Source organism: Rhincodon typus, chromosome 6, assembly GCF_021869965.1.
Source record: "Rhincodon typus isolate 14 chromosome 6, sRhiTyp1.1, whole genome shotgun sequence".
NCBI classification, from domain to species: Eukaryota; Metazoa; Chordata; class Chondrichthyes; order Orectolobiformes; family Rhincodontidae; genus Rhincodon; species Rhincodon typus.
Window position 1 is genome coordinate 95,245,606 of NC_063337.1, and position 20,534 is coordinate 95,266,139.

Consider the following 20,534-nt stretch of genomic DNA (forward strand, 5'->3'; position numbering starts at 1 on the left):
CTTCCCACCTGAGGCTCAAGCAGCCTGACACCCTCTTCAAACCTCTTCCCACCAGCCTCAAAATTGAGGCTGACCATTAATTGCCCATTTTAAAGGCATCAGTTGAGACGAGCAGACAGACCAGCATAGGCCTTACATTTTCCCCACCCCCACCGCATAACATTTCAGCCAGGTTATTGTGGATTGAATGCCATTTGGAGAATTTTATAAGGCTCCATACCTGACTCCAAACTCACGCTGGGGGGGGGGGGGGGGGGGGGGGATTGTGAAATTATGCCTGTGTTGTTAGGGTGAGATGAAATAAGTTGTAGGGAGAGATTTGACTGGAATGTGAAAAACACCAAGAAGAGGTTGGACTGAAAGGCATGTTTCTGTACTGTACTTCTTTGTGGACTCGGGAGCTCAATTCTAGTTGTGTAGCACATTTTCTGGTTGCAGCCTAATGCTCGCAGTGCTTGAATCAGTAATTCTTCTCACTGTGCCTCATCAGATGGTGCTTTTAATACTTATCATTGCTTTATAATGTAATTCACAAATGATAACTTTGTGATTTCTCTGATTATTAACCAGAACTTCTTGGAAAAGTTCTCTGCAAATCAGTTTCGAATGTTTTGTCTTCTCTCAAAATACAGATCAGGTATGAAAGCTTTAACAGTTTAAAATAAAGTGTTTATTATCTGACAGGAGAACCTTGCTGAATCTGTACTGTTTGAATTGTAGCTGTGGAATACAGTGATGCAAGCATGGCAGAAGCTGGAAATCTTCTGCACTCCATTTCAGCTTTTATTGATGATGCATCTGCTTACGTGAGAGGACAGTTGATGTGCCCATCGGTTGATGAAACTCTACTATGGGAGAGGTATGGTAAACAAAAGGAAAGACTTGCATTTTCTGTTGATTCCAGAGTTGAGAGGATTGGATTATGAGGAGAGACTGAGTAGACTGGGATTATACTCATTGGAATTCAGAAGAATGAGGGGAGATCTTATAGAAACATATAAGATTATGAAGGGAATAGATAAAGTGAAGGCAGGGAGGTTGTTTCCGCTAGCAGGTGAAACTAGAACTAGAGGGCATCGCCTCAAAATAAAGGGAAGCAGATGTAGGACTGAGGTCAGGAGGAACTTCTTCATCCAAAGGGTAGTGAATCTGTGGAATTCCCTGCCCAGTGAAGTGGTTGAAGCTACCTCGCTGAATGTTTTTAAGGCAAGGCTAGATAAATTTTTGAACAGTAAAGGAATTAAGGGTTATGGTGAGTGGGTGGGTAAGTGGAGCTGAGTCTCAAAAAGATCAGCCATGATCTTATTAAATGGCGGGGCAGGCTCGAGGGGGCCTACTCCTGTTCCTAGTTCTTATGTTCTTATTTTTATGATGCCTTTCACAATTTCAGAGCATCCCAACACACTATACAACCAACAATATATTTTTGAAGTTTTATTCTGGGGAAGTGGTGCCAATTTACACACAGCAAATTCCCACAAACAGCAATGTGATAAACTGTTTTGAGGTGTAATAAGCAATAAATATTCCCTGAAGAAACCAGTGAAATTTCCCGCAATTTTCATTGAAATCATCCAAAAGCAAACCTTCCAGCAGCACTAAGTTCGTTCAATGTTGCACTGAAGTGTTAACCTAGTTTTTTGTTTTGCTCAGGTCTTTGGTGTGAGACTTGAACCCATGACCATTTATATACCCGAAAACACTGTGTACTTTGTGATCCCCTCAGAATTTTTAAAATTTTATTTTAGGAAATAGCTCTTTAAAGGGCTCGAAATTCACTACGCCACTGAGTTGCTACGTGTTCTACTCTGTGTTACAAAGCTGAGTTAATCCAGCAAGTAGAAATATGTTCTAAAAATTATCATCTTCCTGTAATGTCAGCTCAAATAAATTCACCAGCATATTGATCAAAAACTAGTAGGGTTGAGGGGGTTGACCACCTGATCTACCGCTGCCAAGGAAGCAAATTCTCTGGGAGCACTTGTGATTTTCCATTTTAATCAAAAACAAAAGCCGATGGCTGCAGTGCCCAGTTTTCTTGAGAGTAATGTTCCCTGCTGGGAGTGAAGGATCACACTGTTATCCCTCTGGTTTCATTCTTTGGGCCACAATCATTATCAGATGCTTTCAATAAAAATCATTTTATAATGCCTTTGTTGCCTTCGCTTAAACAATATATGGATCATTCTTTCTTTATTTTTAACATGTAAATTGTGTGTTGTTTGCTTTTTTGTTTTGTATCCAGGTTAAATGCAACTAAAGTCAATGTGCAGGCTGCCTTTGCTGATGATTTTGACACCCCAGGGGCTACCGATTCAATTATGAACCTCGTTCACCATGGCAACAGACAGCTTCAAGCAGTTACCAAGGTAACCCATTAGGATTTTACAATCCTGTGAAGGTAGTGCATTATTCAGAGTAAGGCCGTGATTAGTGTATTAGATTTTTTTTTCAAAACCATCATTAGGATTGTTGAGGTGAGGCGGGGTCTTGTACTGTGCTTTGATGGTTTGTGTTGTTGCTCTCTTGGGAAGGAATGGGAAACCTGAGAGGCTCAGGAGCATTAATTCTCGTGTGCATTAATTGGAAATGAGCTGTTGCTTTTCAGTTTAGAAGCTAATTCAGTGCGAATCATAACTTTGCTGAGGTGGTGTTAAGCATAAGCATTGACATAAACCAGATGAGCTGAATGGCCATTGTCGGTGTTGGACATTCCATGTAATGCTGTTTGAAGTTGTGTAATCTATTTGAGGTGTGACTCAACATACCCACAGCCACTGATTGCAGCGTGGCAATTGGCAAAATATCTGGGATTGGTCAGTGTTGAATAGTGCAGTTGAATCAAAGAGGGACGGACAAAGAAAGCAGAGGTTGAGAAGATGCACATCCCAAAGAACTCAATCAGGAAATATTGAGAGAATTAAATCTGCTATCTGCAAGAATTAGAAGGAATATGTTTTCCATGAAGGAGAAGATCTTGTGGGCAGCGTAATATAACAGGCAACAGATATTGCACTGATCCCTTCTGTAACCTTCCGCAGATTTTCCCACAATAGAACAGCCAAAGCTGCACACAGTATTCGAAATAAATTTCAACCAGTGATTTGCGTGGAATTACCATTAACTAGGTTATTGCTCCATGATTCTACTGAGAAGAGAGGTTCCTAATAGCACTTCAGAATGGGCTGCATTTTGGAAGATCACTATTGAGGGAACACTGCGCAGTCAGACAAAGTCCTAAGGAAATAGCACACTGAGTAATGTGTTATTGGGTGAGATATTAAACAGAGGTCCTATCTGTCCTTGGGTGGACATAAAATATCCATTTAAGCAATCCAGATTTGGATGAGTTCAGGGTCATCTAGAGTTGGTATTAGTTCTGAGATCTGTAACCAGTTGGAATGAATCTGTATGCATTCTGTGCTGATGTTTGACCCTCCCAAAATACGTAATGGTCAGCTCTTTATGTTCACAACAGGAAGGAGACTATCCCAGGAGTCCAGCTGTGTTTGGGGCAATAATCTCTTATATAGAGCGATTCTTGGATGTTGTTGGTATTTCACTTGGACAAAGTCAGGTGAGTAACTGCAATACAGAAGTTCTTATGTGGTTTCCATGTGTTACAGACTTAAGGTAGTCTTTGCATAAAATCTAAGGCAACTGAGGCAGTCACTTCTTGAGCTTTCCATGTTGGCTTGCAGAGAAAGGATATCCCAACAGCACCTTCCCCAAGATGTGCCTGAGGCATCCACACTTTTCCTCTGTTTTTAAACTGACTATGATTCAAGATCTCATTTACAGGTGATCTACATTGTCTTGCATTTTACTTGTTCATGGATTGAATCCTGTGGGCGAAGAATTACCTTTGTTTATCCACTGCTGAATTCCTGATGTCAGTGTTTTCCATGCTCATTATTCACAATGAAGAGTAAATGCCAGTGTGAATAGGAAGGGCAGAGGTTCTGTTTCCATTTTGTAGACTCAATTTACAAAGTGATTGGCTGACTATGGACCCATAGCAAGGGAATGATAGAGAAAATAGTGAAACTCAATGATATCCATTGGAGCAAGCAATACTTTAAACAGTTTCCTAAGTTACCACGCTACAGTCCAAAAGGGCTTCATTGACTGTAAAATGCTTTGAAATATTCTGAGGTTATAAAAATGGTCTATAAATGCAAACTTGTTTATATTTTCGAACACAGTTTTCTGAAATTATTAAAATCGCCAGGAATTTGTGGGATTTTCTTTGTTGATCTACCTGAATCTTTGCAACATTTGATAATGTAGTGCACCCTCAGAACTGCCATCCAACAGACACTTCTCGATCCAACACTCCCTCAGTGCTCATATTCTAACAGTGCAGTGCTCCCTCAATACGACCCCTCTGACTCTACGTCGTTCCTTCAGTATTGACCCTCGGACAGAGCAGCGTTCCCTCGTCATTGCCCCTCCAACATTGCAGTGCTCCATCAGTACTGACCTTCTGACAGTTCAGCACAACCTCACTACTCAGTACTGCACTTTGAGCAGTTCAGCACTTCCTCAGTACTGATATCTGAGAAAACAGCCAACTCTCAAAATTGCTGTTTTGACAGTGCAGTTTTCCCTATCTAAAGTTGCTATTACAATGCAGTACAATCCCTCAGCACAGCTCATTGAATGTGCAGTGTTCCTTCCACATTGACCCTCTAGTCATAGTCATAGAATCACGCAGCACGGAAACAGACCGTCCAACAAGTCCATACCGAACATAATTCCAAACTAAACTAGTCCCACCTGCCTGCTCGTGGCCCATATCCCTCCAAACCTTTCCTATTCATATATCCATCCAAGTGTCTTTTACATGTTGTAATTGTACCCACATTCATCTCTTCATCAGGAAGTTCATTTCACATGCGAACCACCCTCTGTGTAAAAAGTTAGCCTCATGTCTTTTATAATCCCTCTCCTCTCGCCATAAAAATATGCCCCCTCGTCTTGAAATTCCCCATTTTAGGAAAAAAAAATACCGTCAACTCTATCCATACCTCTTATTATTTTATGAACTTCTTTCAGGTCACCTCTCAACTTCTGATGCTTCAATGAAAAAGCCCCAGCCTATCCAGCCTTTCCTTATAACTCAAACCCGGCAGCATCCAGGTAAATCTTTTCTAAGCCTTCTCCAGCTTGATAATATCTTTCCTATAACAGGGCAACCAGAGCTGGACACAGCATTCCAGAAGAGGCCTCACCAATGTCCTGTACAACCTCATCATAACATCCCAACTCCTATACTCAAAGGACTGAGCAATGAAGGCAAGTGTGCCAAATGCCTTTTTAACCATCCTGTCTATGTGTGACACAATTCTTTAAAGAATTATGTACCTGCATCCCTAGGTCCCTCTGTTCTGTAACATTACCAAAGACCCTACCGTAATTGTATAAGCCCTACCCTTGTTTGTTGTACCAAAATGCAGTACCTCACATTTATCCAGATTGAAGTCCATCTGCCATTTTTTAGTCCATTGACCCATTCGATCAAGATCCCTTTGTAATCTGAGAAAACCTTTTTCACTGTCTACAATGCCACCAAATTTGGTGTAAATTGCAAACTTATTAACCATGCCTTCTATATTCTCATCCAAATCATTTATATAAATGATTTTATAAATGAGTTACTAGTGCAGTACTTCTTCAAAATGGCCTTCCAATAGTGTAATACTCATTCAGAACTGATCCTTCGACATTGCAGTGTTCCCTCAATACTACCATTCCAACAGTGTAACATTCTGTCAGTCCTAACCTTCTGACGATTCAGCACTCCTTCCGTCTGCCCATTCAGCAGTGCAGCACACTCTCAGCACTGTCCCTCCAACAGTGCAGCACTCACTCAGTCCTTATCTTCTGAGCGTGCAACAATCCCTCAGTACTGAAACAAAGTGTAAGCCTCAATGAAGTGTTCAATTCCTGGGATAATACTTCAACTGACAATTAAGGCAGTTTTATTTTGTAACAAAGCTTTAGCTAGTCACATTTAAATATTTGGATTTAAATATTTGGATAATTGAATGCTACTCAGTATGCCGCAGTCCTTTTCAAGTTCAGCACTCATAGAGGTATACAACACGGAAACAGATCCTTCGGTCTAATTCGTCTATGCCAACCAGATATCCTATATAAGTCTAGTCCCATTTGCCAGCATTTGGCCCATATTCCTCTCAACTCTTCCTATTCATACACCCATTCAGATGCCTGGTAAATGTTGTAATCATACCTACCTCCACCACGTCCTGTGGCAGCTCATTCCATACACACCACCCTCCACGTGAAAAAGTTGCCCCTTAGGTCCCTTTTATGTCTTTCCTATCTCACCTTAAACCTGTGCCCTCTAGTTTTGGACTCCCCCACCCTGGTGAAAAGACCTTACCTATTTACCCTATCCATGCCCCTCATGATTTTGTAAACCTCTATAAGGTCAACCCTCAGCCTCCGATGCTCCCGGGAAAATAGCCCCAGTCTATTCAGCCTCAGCCGAGAGCTCAAACCCTCCAACCCTGGCAACATCCTCATGAACCTTTTCTGAACCCTTTCTAGTTTTGCAACATCTTTCCTACAGGAGGGCAACCAGAATTGCATGCAGTATTCCAAAAGTGGCTAAACCAATGTGCTGTACAGCTGCAACATGACCTCCCAAATCCTGTGCTCAGTGCACTGACTAATAAAGGCAAGCATATCAAATGCCATCTTCACTATCCTATTTACCTGTGACTCCACTTTCAAGGAATTAGGAACTGCACTTCAAGGTCTCTTTGTTCAGCAACACTCCCAGGACCTTACCATTAAGTGTATGAGTCCTGTCCTGATTTGCCTTTCCAAAATGCAGCCCCTCATATTTTCAAATTTAAACTCCATCTGCCACTCCCCAACCCATTGGCCCATCTGATCAAGATCCCGTTGTACTCTGAGGTAACCTTCTTTGCTGTCCACTACAGCTCCAATTTTGGTGTCATCTGCAAACTTACTAACCATACCTCCTACATTCACATCCAATTCATTTATATAAATGACAAAAAGCAGTGGACCCAGCACCTATCCTTGTGGCGCACCCCTGGTCACAGGCCTCCAGCCTGAAACGCAACTCTCCACCGTCACCCTCTGTCTTCTACCTTTGAACCAAGTAGCTAGTTCTCCCTGTATTCCATGTGATCTAACCTTGCTAACCAGTCTACCATGAGGAACTTTGTCAAGCACCTTACTGAAGTCCATATAGATCATGTCCACCACTCTGCACTCATCAATACTCTTCATTACTTCTTCAAAAAACTCAATCAAGTTATTGAGACACGATTTGCCACATACAAAGCCATATCAACTATTCCTAATCAGCCATTGCCTTTCCAAATACATGCAAATCCTGTAAGTCAGGATTCCCTCCAGCAACTTGCCCACCACCGATGTCAGGCTCACCGGTCTATAGTTCCCTGGCTTTTCCTTACCACCTTTCTTAAATAGTGGCACCACGTTAGCCAACCTCCAGTCTTCCTGCACCTCACCTATGACTATTGATGATACAAATATCTCAGCAAGGGGTCCAGCAATCTCTTACCTTGCTTCCCACAGAGTTCTAGGGACCTGATCAGGTCCTGGGGATTTATCCACCTTTATGCATTTGATGTTCAGCACCACCTCCTCTGTAATATGGACATTTTTCAAGATGTCGCTATTTATTTCCCCGCATTCTCTATCTTCCATATCCTTCTCCACAGTAAAGACTGATATAAAATACTCATTTAATATGTAGTTCCACACGTAGTTGGCCTTGGATGACTTTAAGGGGCCCTATTCTCTCTCTAGTTACTCTTTTGTCCTTAATGTATTTGTAGAATCCCTTTGAATTCTCCTTAACCCTATTTGCCAAAGTTATTTCTTGTCCCCTTTTTGCCCTCCTGGTTTCCCTCTTAAGTATACTCCTACTGCCTTTGTACTGTTGCAGGTATTCACTCGATCCCTGCTGTCTATACCTAACATATGCTTCCTTCTTTTTCTTGACTGAAACCTCAATTTCTCTAGTCATCCAGCATTTCCCACACCTGACAGACTTGCCCTTCACCCTAACAGGAACTTACTGTCTCTGGACTCTCGTTCTCTCATTTTTGAAGGCTTCCCATTTTCCAGCCGTCCCTTTACCTGCGAACATCCGCCCTCAGTCAACTTTTGAAAGTTCTTGTCTAATACCATCAAAATTGGCCTTCCTCCAATTTAGAACTTTAACTTTTTCGATCCGATACATCCTTTCCATCACTATTTTAAAAATATTAGAATTATGGTCACTGGCCCCAAAGTGCTCCCCCAATGACACCTCAGTTACCTCCCCTCCCTTATTTCCTAAGAGTAGGTCAAGTTTTGCATCTTCTCTAATAGGTACATCCACATACTGAATCAGAAAATTTTCCTGTGCACAGTTAACAAATTCCTCCCAATCCAAACCCTTAACACTATGGCATTCCCAGTCTGTGTTTGGAAAATTAAAATCCCCTCCCATAACTACCCTGTTATTCTCACAGATAACTGAGACGTTCTTACAAATTTGTTTCTCAACTTCCTGATGACTATTCGGGGTCTGTAGAACAATCCCAATAAGGTGATCACCCCTTTCTTATTTCTCAGTTCCACCCAAATAACTTCCCTGAGCGCATTCCCAGGAATATCCTCCCTAAAATACAGCAATTTAAATTATCTTGATATAATCTACAACAGTGTAATGAGCACTCTTTTTGAAAGCATCATAGTCTTAATCTGACATTTGAAGATACTTGTGTTGGACTGCAAATAGAGGGAAAGTAACAACTGCATTTATATGGTGTTTTGTATAACCTCAGGATGTCCCAAGGTGTATTACAATCAAAAAAATAGTTTTGAAGTGTCGTCGCTGTTACAATGTCAGATTCAAAGCAATGATTTTTGTGCACAGCAGGATTCCATATAGAGAGTTTGAGATTGCAACTACATGATCTGCTATTCATGATATGGATTGAGGGATAAATATTGACTAGAACAATAGGAAGACTTTCTCTGCTCTTATTTAAATTGTGGCACTGGAATCTTTTAAATCCACCCAATAATTTGATTTCCTGCAGTACATGTTGTCACCAATTCGTAAGAAGAAACTATCTCCAGTGGCAGGCGAGTCAGTAATTAGAGAACACACATTTGCGGTAATTTACAGAAGAATCCGCAGTGGTACGAGGAAACCGATTTTTAAGCATAAGGTGGAATGTACAAAGGGATGTTGGAAGCAGATTCAAGCATAACTTTAAACGGGAATTGAATAATTGCTTGAAGGAGGAAACAATTTAGGCATTGAGCAATCAGCAGGGATTAGATCAGTTGGATAGCTATTTCAAAGAGCTAGCAGAGAGGCTATGAAGTATTTTTGATGCTGCCACATTTTATGGTTCTATATGTGCTTCTTGCCTGTTCCTTAGTTTTCTAGTTTTGATTTTCCTCCAGTTTGCTCATCCTCCACATTGTTTTAATTTCCTTATATTGAGTTAGCAAAAGGATTGGTATGTACTTCCTGCAGGAGCATCTTCAGCTGGGTGAGAACAGTTGGCACTGCACTGTTTATTATGGTTTTGGATGGTGGTCCTGGCAGTTTTATGGGGGGACTGGACTACATTGAAAGACAGCTGTCTATGGAGAGTATCAAAATCTCCATCCAGCAGAAGCGTGAAACTTCCTTCAGTAGTTGTTGTTTGGTTTTGAACTATTTGGGAATGGTTAGCCAGGCGTGATTGAATTCTGCTGAATCTCTGATCTGTAAATCCCTTAATTATTCAGATTAGGTCAGTATGATGGCTCAGTCGTTAGCCTTGCTGCCTCACAGCGCCAGGTACCTGGGTCTGATTCCAGCCTCGGGTGACTGGCTGTGTGGAGTTTGCACATTCTCCCTGTCTGCATGGGTTTCCTCCGGGTGCCCTGGTTTCCTCCCACAGTCTAAAGATGTGCAGGTTAAGTGGTTTGGCCATGCTAAATTCTACTTAGTGTTCAGGATGTGCAGGCCAGGTGGATTAGCCATGAGAAATGCAGGGTTACAGGGATATGGTGGGTCTGGGTGGGATGCTTTTCAGAGCGTCAGCATAGACTCGATGGAGCTGAATGGCCTGCTTCCACACTGTTAGGGTTCTATGATTCTATTCTATGACTAGCTAAAATGAAAGCAAGCTAAATATCTTGGTTTTGCTTTTATAAGCCTTGTTCAACTAAGAAAATGCACCCAAATCTTGTTCTTTTATTTGTTTCAAAACTGGATAAAGTGTCAATCCCTGGTGCTGAAGGCTGACTTTTGTTTCTGTTTTGTTTCTCTTTGTTTCTGCCATAAAGTCAGTCACAGATGGAAATTAAGTGGACACTAGAGGAAAATAAACTTACAGGGCCGTGGGGATAGAGTGGGACTGACTGAGTTGTATTAAATGGACTGAATGGCATGTTCTGTGCTGTAATGACTCCATGACTGGGCAACACATGATGAGTTTCCAGCATTCCAGCCGCACCTTTATCCAACAGATTACCAGTAAGAGTGAACATTGGGTTGAATGAGAGAGTTTCAGACATTTCTGGTATTATGAGGAGCCTAAGAGTTGTATTCAGAATTATAATCAGATCAGCTGCATAAATTGAATAACATGGCTCTTGGAGTTCAGCAATGGCAATTGTGACAGACAGGGTTGAATAGAACTCCAGGGCAAGACAGACAAAGTTTGATATATTTTTGCTAAGTATTAATTTTTAAAGATTTATATTGGGGCTGATACATGGGTTTCCTTTTACTACTGTTGGCACAGCTTATTAATTGCTCCTACTTTATTCAATATATTTGTACATCCTCATGACTGGCAGTTTCCTAAGCTACTTTCTGTGCTTTTGAAACACATGTTGTCTTAAGTGCTAATTTATCGCATTATAAATGTGCCGTTCTGCTTTATATGGGGAGGACTGAGTATTATTCATCTTTGATGAGATTTTGCAGATGATAATAGGCTTGTTTTCCAAATTAGAAAAAGCTCTCTAAGTCAATTGCCTCACTTTTTCCTTTTGTGTTTCATATTTTGCAGTGTGGTGTCCTCATGCTCAATGTACTATTTTAATGTTAGTAGGCTATGGGGAGTCAGAAGTTATGGGATTGTTGGGGCAGAGATGTTAGGAGGTGGCATGAGAGATGTTCAGCAACAGAATTTGAAAATAAGGATCTTATGTCTTTTTATAGTAAAAGTAACCAGCATTTTCCCTGCCAGTGGTTGAGGAAGTATTTAGCTGATCTGCATATGTTCATCCTTCTATGTGCAATCATTTATATCTCTCAGTCTAAGGAAACTTCTGATGTGGACGTGCCGGTGTTGGACTGGAGTGGACAAGGTCAGAAGTTACACAACACCAGGCTATTGTTCAACAAGTTTATTTGAAATCACAAGCTTTTGAAGCACTGCTCTGTCATCAGATGAAGTGAAGAGAAGCACACAGGCGCAGAATTTACAGGCAGAGAGATCAAAAGTTCGTTCAAACGGTATGAGTGGCGTGTTGACAGGCTGAATAATAAGTCTCTGCAGGTGATCAAAAGTGTCAGACAGTATGAGTAAAGTGTCAACAGCTGAAAAGCAAGTGAAGTGACAACCTATAATTAAATTAAAAGATATTGAAATTAATTGATAAATTGTTATGATCTTTCTACGTTAATTAGTTTGTACAGTTTTGGATTACTTGTTACTTTGGTTAGACCTTCGGCATGCGACCCTTATACCTATCATGTTAGTCCAGCCATTTGGTTTGTCTCTGACACCACCTTAGTTTTAATATTTTGTAATCATCTCTCTGTATCAATTAATCCGATTATAGGTCATCCCTTCACTTGCTGTTCAGCTGTAGACGTTTTACCAAGACCATCTGACACTTTTGATCACCTGCCGAGACTTATTATTTGGCACTTCACTCACACCATTTGTACGATCTTTTGATCTCTCTGCCTATAAATTCTGTGCCTGTGTGCTTCTCTTCACTTCACCTGACGAAGTAGCAGCACTTCAAAAGCTTGTGATTTCAAATAAACCTGTTGGACTATAACCTGGTGTCATGTAACTTCTGACCTTTAGGAAACTTACAGCAAGCTCCACATATTACTCTTGGTCTCTGTTTATTAGCCCCCCCCTCTCTCTCTCTCTCTCTCTGTGTATGTCAGCCATGTTTGTTCAAGTGAAATATAAGTATCAGTGATTGTAGTTTATCCTCCAGCTAGTTTTCAGATCATTTCGAAAAATAAACTCATGAGTACTATTATTGTTCAAAGAACAATACTTTTCACATTTGATTTTTTAAACAAATCTTTAAACAATGATTGTTCTTGAATCTACTCAGCCAAGCCAAGCTTGTCTTCTAATAATGCTTATTATTTTGTTTCGAAAATATTAGCCAAATGGACTTCCTATGGGCAGATTCTGAAATTTATATTCTCATTCATTTTTGTTATTTTGAAACTAAATGAGTGCAAAACTGTTATAGCCTGAGGAAAAACTGAGTGAATCCTATTGACTAATAATGGCAATTTTCCCAACTTAAGACAGCATCGCAGAAAGGATTGTTTCCAGTGAATTAACCTAACTGTTGTGAAATGTGCAATGTTTGATCTCTCAAAGACTGTTAGAAATCTTACTTTGAACCCAGGATAATTTGGTTTGTGAAACTTAAAAGGCAAACAGAAAGAGGTTGCAAAGAAAAAAAAATTGGAAAGTTTTCTGTTTTGGATATTTATTAGTTTTCAAACATGGAATTCTGATTTATTGCTGTTAATTTAAACCATCAATGGTTGCAGCAGTTTGCACAAGAAGGCATGGTATTGAAGTGTGATTAGAATGTAGTACTGTAGCAACCAGTAGTACTGTTTATAATTCATTGATGTTTGGTATGCCTGTATTTAATTAGGACAATAGGTAAGGAAAACTCATTGATTCTTATAACACACTAAACTTGTCCAGGTTCTGATATCCTCTTTCAGAATTGTTTTTCTTAATTTATCATTTCCTTTTTGTTTTACTTTTTATTTCTGGGCATTCATCAGACCCCATTATACTCATCCGGCTCCTGCAGTGTAGCTCTCCACTAAATTACCATCAGTTTTGCATTATTTTTTCCTCTGTGTAACTTTCTTTTGTTGTTTCTGTACTGCTGTTATTATTTTGTTTCCCTTGTGCCTGTTATACTCATCAGAAAACCAGTAGGATACAGAATGAGACAAAGTCTGGGGCTTTGAGCAGAATATATCACAAACATTGCGTGCTATTCTAGTCCCTAAGGCATCGGATTTTGATAAAAGTGAATGGTTGATTGGATGTTAGTGTTTATTTTTGGGTAAGGGTGTTAAGGGTTATGGACCTATAACGGATCTATTGTGTTCAGATACAGACTAACCAGATTCTGATTCTGTCAACTTGAGCCAGTGAGTGTTGTTCATTTAACTGATACAACCTGTATTTGTCCATTGTTAGTGTTTATTTTATGTGTTAAGCCTTGAAAATCTGATATGACAGATGTGAACGATATGTCTGATTCTTTCAGACCTCTCCAAAAACAAGGAACCTCTGGGATAAAATGGGTAAATGTATTTGTGCATGTAGCATGGATTAATAAGGGACATAAGCTTATTAAAGTACTCAATTGGTCCTTTAACATCCCACTTTTATCCAGCTATTTTACCATAAGAGAAGTGATAAGTTTCTAATATTGTTGCACAAGCTGCATTCTGAGACAAATAGAATAAACTTACCTATTCAGGAAAATGCAAATTAATAATAGTTGAAGAAGATGGCACATGTTAATGTTTTCCCAATCTTTAGCCCCTTTTTGTTTTCTTTGGTAGCTTCTCTTATTCATCTGACATAGTTATGTGGAATAAAAGTGACCTTGTAAATTCTTGGATCTCTGTTTGACAATGTTAAGTTTTATTTGGAGCATCAAATTAAACATTTGTTTAAACTTTTAACGACCAGATTCAGCAAAGCTTTGAATCAACTGTGATCAGTATGTTTCTTATTTACTACTGAACAATGCTGAGACATTTGTAATCTTAACGGATAATGTTTTTTTAATCTAAGAAACTAGAGATTGGTTGAGTGTTCCTCATTTTTCCAGATACCTTTACTTCCTGAGACAAAATAATAGAAAAATATGTCAGCTTTGAATGCTGAACCGATTTCATAAAGTGATACTTTTTCAATATTAAGTGATATTGCTTCAGCAAAGTTGAGATCAAAATATCATTGCTGCGGTAAGTTGAGGAAGGCTGGAAGGAGAGTTGTAAATATTGGCATAGACCAGTTTGATCTTGAGAAGATGCCGCACAGGAGGCTGCTAAATAAGATGAAAGCCTATGGTAAAAACAGAAAGAAGTGCGGATGCTGTAAATCAGGAACAAAAACAAAGTTGCTGGAAATGCTCAACAGGTCTGGCAGCATCTGTGAAGAAAAAAACAGAGTTAACGTTTCGGGTCTGGTGACTCTTCCTGAGAACCAGATGGTGTTCCTCGGAGCCCACGGTGTTAGGGGCAAGGTACTGGCATGGATAGAGGACTGACTGACTGGCAGAAGAGAGACAGAGAGTAGGGATAAAGTGGTCTTTTTCAGGATGGTAGTTAATAGTGGAATTCACAGGAGTAAGAGTTGGGACCACAATTATTCACGTTATATTTTAATGATCTGGATGAAGGAACTGAGGGCATTGTTGCTAAGTTTGCAGATGACACAAAGATAGGTGGAGGGAAAGGTAGTGTTAAAGAAGTGGGGAGGCTGCAGAAGGCTAAGAGAATGGGCAGAGAAGTAATAGATGGAGTACAATATGGGAATTGTGAGGTTATGTACTTTGTTAGGAAGAATAGGGGCATAGATTATTTTCTAAATAAGGAAAGGCTTTGGAAATCTGAAGCACAAAAGGTCTTGGGAGTCCTAGTTCAGGATTCTGTTAAGGTTAACATGCAGAAAAGATATCACATGAGCAGTGGTTGAGGATTCTAGGTCTGTACTCGATGGAGTTTAGAAGAACGAGGAGGGATCTGATTGAAACCTACAGGATACTGAGAGGCCCAGATTCAGTGGACGTGGAGAAGATGTTTCCAGTATTAGGAGAGACTACAACCTGAGGGCACAGACTCTTAATGAAGGAATGACCCTGAGATGAGGAGGAATTTCTTCAGCAGTTAATCTGTGGAATACCTTGCCACAGAGGGTGGTGTTTTCTGTATGTTGCATCTCCCTCCACTGCTATGAACGAAGATGGGTGGCAATGATTATATTTCCAGAGTGTGACAACACCCCAAATGGAGCTTTTAAAAAAAATCCTAAAATAAATCAAAGAACTGCAAATGCTGGAAATCCAGAAGAAAAACAGACTTCTGAAACAAACGTCTGAAGAAGGGTCACTGGATTCGAGATGATAACTCTGTTTTGTCTCCACAGATGCTGCCGGACTTGCTGAGTTTCTTCAATTTCTGATTTTGCTCAAGGATACCCTAAATTAGTTTGTATTTTCATTCCAATTTAATTCTGTATAGTTGTATCGTGTAATAGTTGAATATTTCTTGAGGCTTTTCCTTGAAAACCAGCTGTTAGTTAATGGGATCAATATTGCAAGCAAAAACTCATTAGACTTATAGCGGAAGTGAGAGGTGCTGGTTAGGAGGAAAGTGGGTCTTTTTTTTTCCCCTCCTGAATTAGGAAGAATTTAGTCGAAAATTTCAGCATGTTGAGAGGAAAACATCGTACAATATACCTGAGTTTTTGATTGTTTGGTGAATCATTAGCATACACCAAGACCAATTATCTGGATAATAAGAATTAAAATATTGTTACATCAAGGATTCTAATAAAATGGAATCCTTTGCCATAGGGAGTTGGCATGTTGTAATATCATTTACAGAGGGATCAGATCAGAATCTGAAAAAGGTGAATGTCAAAGGATAATTGACAGACCAAGAGGCAGCTGCAACATTTACTTGCCCCAAATTGCCACATCCTATAATTTCCATGGTCAATTTTGTTTTTTGTTTTTCTCAACAGCAATTAATCCCTGTAATTATTAAGAACAGAAGTTAAACTAGCAGGAAAAGATTTAAAAGGGACCTGAGGGGCAACGTTTTCTCACAGATGGTGGTGCGTATATGGAACAAGCTGTCAGAGTAAGTGGTAGAAGTGGGTACAGTTACATAACTTAAAAGGCATTTGGATAGGTTCATGGATAGGAAAGGTTCAGAAGGACATGAGCCAAATAATTCAGTTTAGGAAACCTGGTCAGCATGGATCAGTTATGCCGAACAGCCTGTTCCCGTGCTGTATGACCGTTATGTCTCTAGACAGAGCATTGGTCTTACTATTGCTGTCCTGGGTCTGGAGTTTTGTGTACCATGTGTACTTTTTTTCTTTTTCCAGGTGCAGGCAGCAGACCGATCTTCAGTCACCCTTCACAGTGTCGCTGAACAACTGGTTGGTTTTCGACAGGAAGTAAGAAAGTATGCCCTGGCATTGGATGATCGGGAGCTGGCATTGAGTGAAGGCAGGGAGCTGTCCCAGGAAGAGAAACAGAAACTGAAGGAGAGGCGTAAGCAGATGCTGAGTGAACGGCAACCTCTCCTCCAGGCCTGCGACTTGCTGCGGCAGGATCTTGGTGTAATAGGAATAAATATCAAGGTTAGTGAGAGACTTTTAGATTAGGACCTATAAAATACTTGCTGGTTTGCTGGACCTGTTGCATACTGTCCGGCTGCAACTTCTGCACAGCACTGTCCTTATTGCTTATTTCATATAAATTACATCTCTTAAGCAGAGGATGAAGCCAGAAACGAAATAATTCATCCTAAAACTTAAGTTAAGGACAAAAGGGGTGAAAAGTTTAAATCCCGAGGAGGGGTTTCAAAGGCTAGATTTATATTCCATTGAGTATGGACAGTAAGGTGTGATCTAATTCAGGTTTTAAGATGAAGAATTTGTTGGGATAGATAGAGAGAAACTATCTCTTCTGATGGGTCAAGTCCAGAACAACGGGCTGGAACTTTAAACTTAGAGACGGAGGTTGAGGGTGATGTCAGAAAGCACTTCACACACACACACGAAATCCAGAACTCTTCCCTCGCAAAGAAGTTGTATAGGCTGAGGCGCATCTAAAAATTTTAAAACTGACACTTTTAGGTTTTTGTTAACCAAAGTTATTAAGGGATATATTACCAAGGTGGATATGTGGTGTTAGGTCACAGTTCAGCCCAATACATGAAAGAGCAAGCTTCAGAAATTGAAAGGCCTCCACTTCTTCCTGTTCCCAAGTTCCATAAGACATGGTGTTAAAAATCTTCTTACAGTGACCAAAACAATGCAGAGGAGGAAGATGCTGGGCGGTAAGTATATAGTAGAATGAGAGACAGCAATAGACCAAATGATTTTAAGGGGTTTTAGTTGGGACAAACTATACAGCATGCAGAATGTCACTGCAATGCAGGAAGCCTTCATGGTGGTTAGTGATTTACAGTGTCCTGTGTACACAGATCATAATATTTCCAGCAAGGAACTAACACTGTACACTGTTTTTGTGTTATGCCAAACTTTACAGTTTTCCTGTTCCAGAAAGATTGAACAATTGTTACTTTGTTAAACTTCTTATGCTGAATAGACTGTGTCTGCCCTCTGCTGCCCAAAGTAAAGATTGCACCATTAGAATGCTGCATTTCCACCTGCAACACTATTGTTCACCAGCAGAATGTCCTACTGAAACATCATTATGTCTTCCTGTAGACACCTTAATCATGACTAGGCCAGATGTGTATTAGATACTTGATTTTAATATGATCCCTATCGGAAAAGCTTTATTATTCAGTGGAAATAGTTTTGAAAAGCAGATGTCTTTCCAGCTCGTTAATTGATTCCCTTAAGTAATATTCAGGTCATCATAGAATAGGAAGAGAAGGGTGAGAAACTTCTGTGTTCAGCTAAGTTTGAGGAAAATACTGTGTAATATTCTTTACAGTTGAAAGAATTGAAGGCTTTTGTGAGGTTAGGAAAGACCATGAACTGTGGGTGTTGATTCTATTCCTTGTACTTCTCTGGATTTGCCATGGAGTGAAATCATGTCTGTGGTGCCCCCTGGATGAATGTGAAAGCCACATTGCAACTCTCAACATCTCTTAAGCAACTGGGATGAGGTGATTGAGAAGGATCCATGCCACGATTTTCCATGTGGCAGACAACAGGCTGACTCTTCTGTATTCACTGCAAGTAGACTTGCCTCCCTTCTGAAATATTGTCACAAACACAGCATTCCTGAGATGCCCCAATATTCATTCCTCTTCCCAGCTGGAGGATAGGATATTGTGTAGCCACATAAGGAATATATCACTGCCATATTTCACAATTTCTGCAGGGATTCTATCTGCTCCAGAAGCTTTGCTGTTTGTCAACTATTGAATGGTTTTGACAAGTTTGCTTCAAACCTGTGTAGCACTAAGACTGAGTCAAATGGAGGGATGAAGTTGAGTGTCTTCAAATCAAAGACTGGCTCTTCAGTTGAGAATTTCTTAATGCTCTTTTCAGCAAACACTGTCCGACTCCCTGACCTTGATGAGCTTCCCTCCATGTTTGGCTCTCAGCAGAGTGGGCCCTTAAGTGCTTGGGCTTTGAGTTTACTTGGCAGCTTAGAAATAACTGCATGTCTTTGGCAACCATGAGTTGTTGGATCTCCCGTGTTCTTTCTATCTAGCATTTATTCTTAATGTTGCAGGTTTTATGCTGTACAGCTGTCTTAAGAAGAGACATTTGGACAGGTAGATGGATAGGAAAGGTTTAGAGGGATGTGGGCCAAATGCAAGTAAATGGGACTAGTTCAGTTTAGGAAGCCTGGTCAGCATGGACAAGTTGGGCTGAAGGGTCTGTTTCTATGCCGTATGACTCAATGACTATTAGAAAACTGTAGGATTGCTGCTGTAGTTTTAGGGAGCGGTGAAATTTCCAATGTGTGAAAGCTTTGCGCTAAAGTTAATTAGCCCCTGCATTCCTTGGTCTTTTTTGTCAAACTAATCAGTATAGCTTCTGGTGGCTTGAGGTTGAAGCAACTGTTCTACGCAGCACTGAGGCACAACAGGGAACACCCAGGGTGACAGCAGAAATGATATCCTCCAAGCATCCCCAAAGAGATCAAACATCTGTCGACCTATGATACTCCCTGGCTAGTAACCAATCAACATGGGAAGGCACTGAGCATGTTGAGAAACTTTGTCAGGAACATGCAGAGACAAAGTCAAGGCACCAAAGAGGGCATATTAATGTCTCAACAGCTCATCTGCCTACCCCTTGGAGCAGTACCTGCCTTGCATATATTGGAGTCTACAGATTGTACTTTATACCTAAGCAAGTCATCCATGAACCCAAGGAACTGCCTAAAAGGGAGAATCAATGAGACAGAATGCAGAATACTCCATTAAATATACTTTTTAATCCTTTCAAAAATGTACCAATGACTCCTTTTAAAAATAACAAACCTATTTGAAGTCATTTTAAACATTAATAAGGTTTAATGTCTGTAGTATCTTTCTCACTATGTAAGAAAATATTTTACAGGCAATGAAGCACTTTTGAAGTATAGTATCTATTATAATGTATTAAAAGCAGCAACCAGATTTGTGCACAACAAGATCTCACACATGGCAGTGTGATAATCAGAATTTCCACTTTTCTGACTGTGGATAAGGGGTTAATATTGGTAGCAGCCAGAAGAGAAATTAAAGGTCAGTGCCACTGCTCGCCTGGGCCCCAGCCGCTGGACCCGAGCACCAGGACTCCAGTTTTTGGGCCCTGACGTACTCCCTGTTCCAGGACCTGAATATTGACAAAAGCTACCAGAGAGAACTCTCCTGCTGTTTTTCAAGTAGTGCCATTTGGTCTTTTACACTCATTTGAGAGAGCAGTTAGTGCCTTGGTTTAATGCCTCTCTCAAAAGGCAGCACCACTGGACAGGAGTGTTAGGCTGGATTTTTGTGCTGAAGTCTAGGAGACTTGGAAAGTATAACCTTCTGATTTAAATCAGTGTTACCCAGAGTCACAGCTGACATACAGAATCAAATCAATTATCAAATCAAATTCTTTTTGTTTTTTACAGGAATACTTTTCAGTTTTTTTTTTGAAGAATATAGTGCTGTTAAACATTGTTTTAAATCTTAAATGTTCAGTGTATATGTGGCTGATGTTAGAGTGTGAAGGTAGGATTGTATAATTTGATAGGGGTGCGATTTCTAGGGATGGAGAGGGCTGACCTGGTGCCGAAGGTCTTGTGAAGGAAGCACTGCCATTTGGAATTGATACATAGTTATTTTATAATTATCAGTGATGGAAATAATAGGATATATTCAAGCAATATTGATCATCAGGACATTTATTTGTTACAAGAACAGAAGTGAAATATGAATAAATGCCATAATATTAGCATTTTGTTTACTTGTCTATACCCGCTATGTTCATTCTCAGGCAATGATGCAT

At 40.1% G+C, this 20,534-nt stretch overlaps 1 protein-coding gene across 1 annotated transcript; it reads left to right on the forward strand.

Moving 5' to 3' along the window:
* Positions 1–528: 528 nt before the first annotated feature.
* Positions 529–19,888, forward strand: LOC109923231 (probable cysteine--tRNA ligase, mitochondrial). Its single transcript, XM_048598418.1, has 6 exons — positions 529–637; positions 721–859; positions 2,246–2,369; positions 3,479–3,577; positions 16,449–16,706; positions 19,766–19,888. The coding sequence occupies exons 1-6, from the start codon at positions 607–609 to the stop codon at positions 19,886–19,888; spliced, it is 774 nt and encodes a 257-aa protein (XP_048454375.1). The 5' UTR covers positions 529–606.
* The last annotated feature ends 646 nt before the right edge of the window (positions 19,889–20,534 follow it).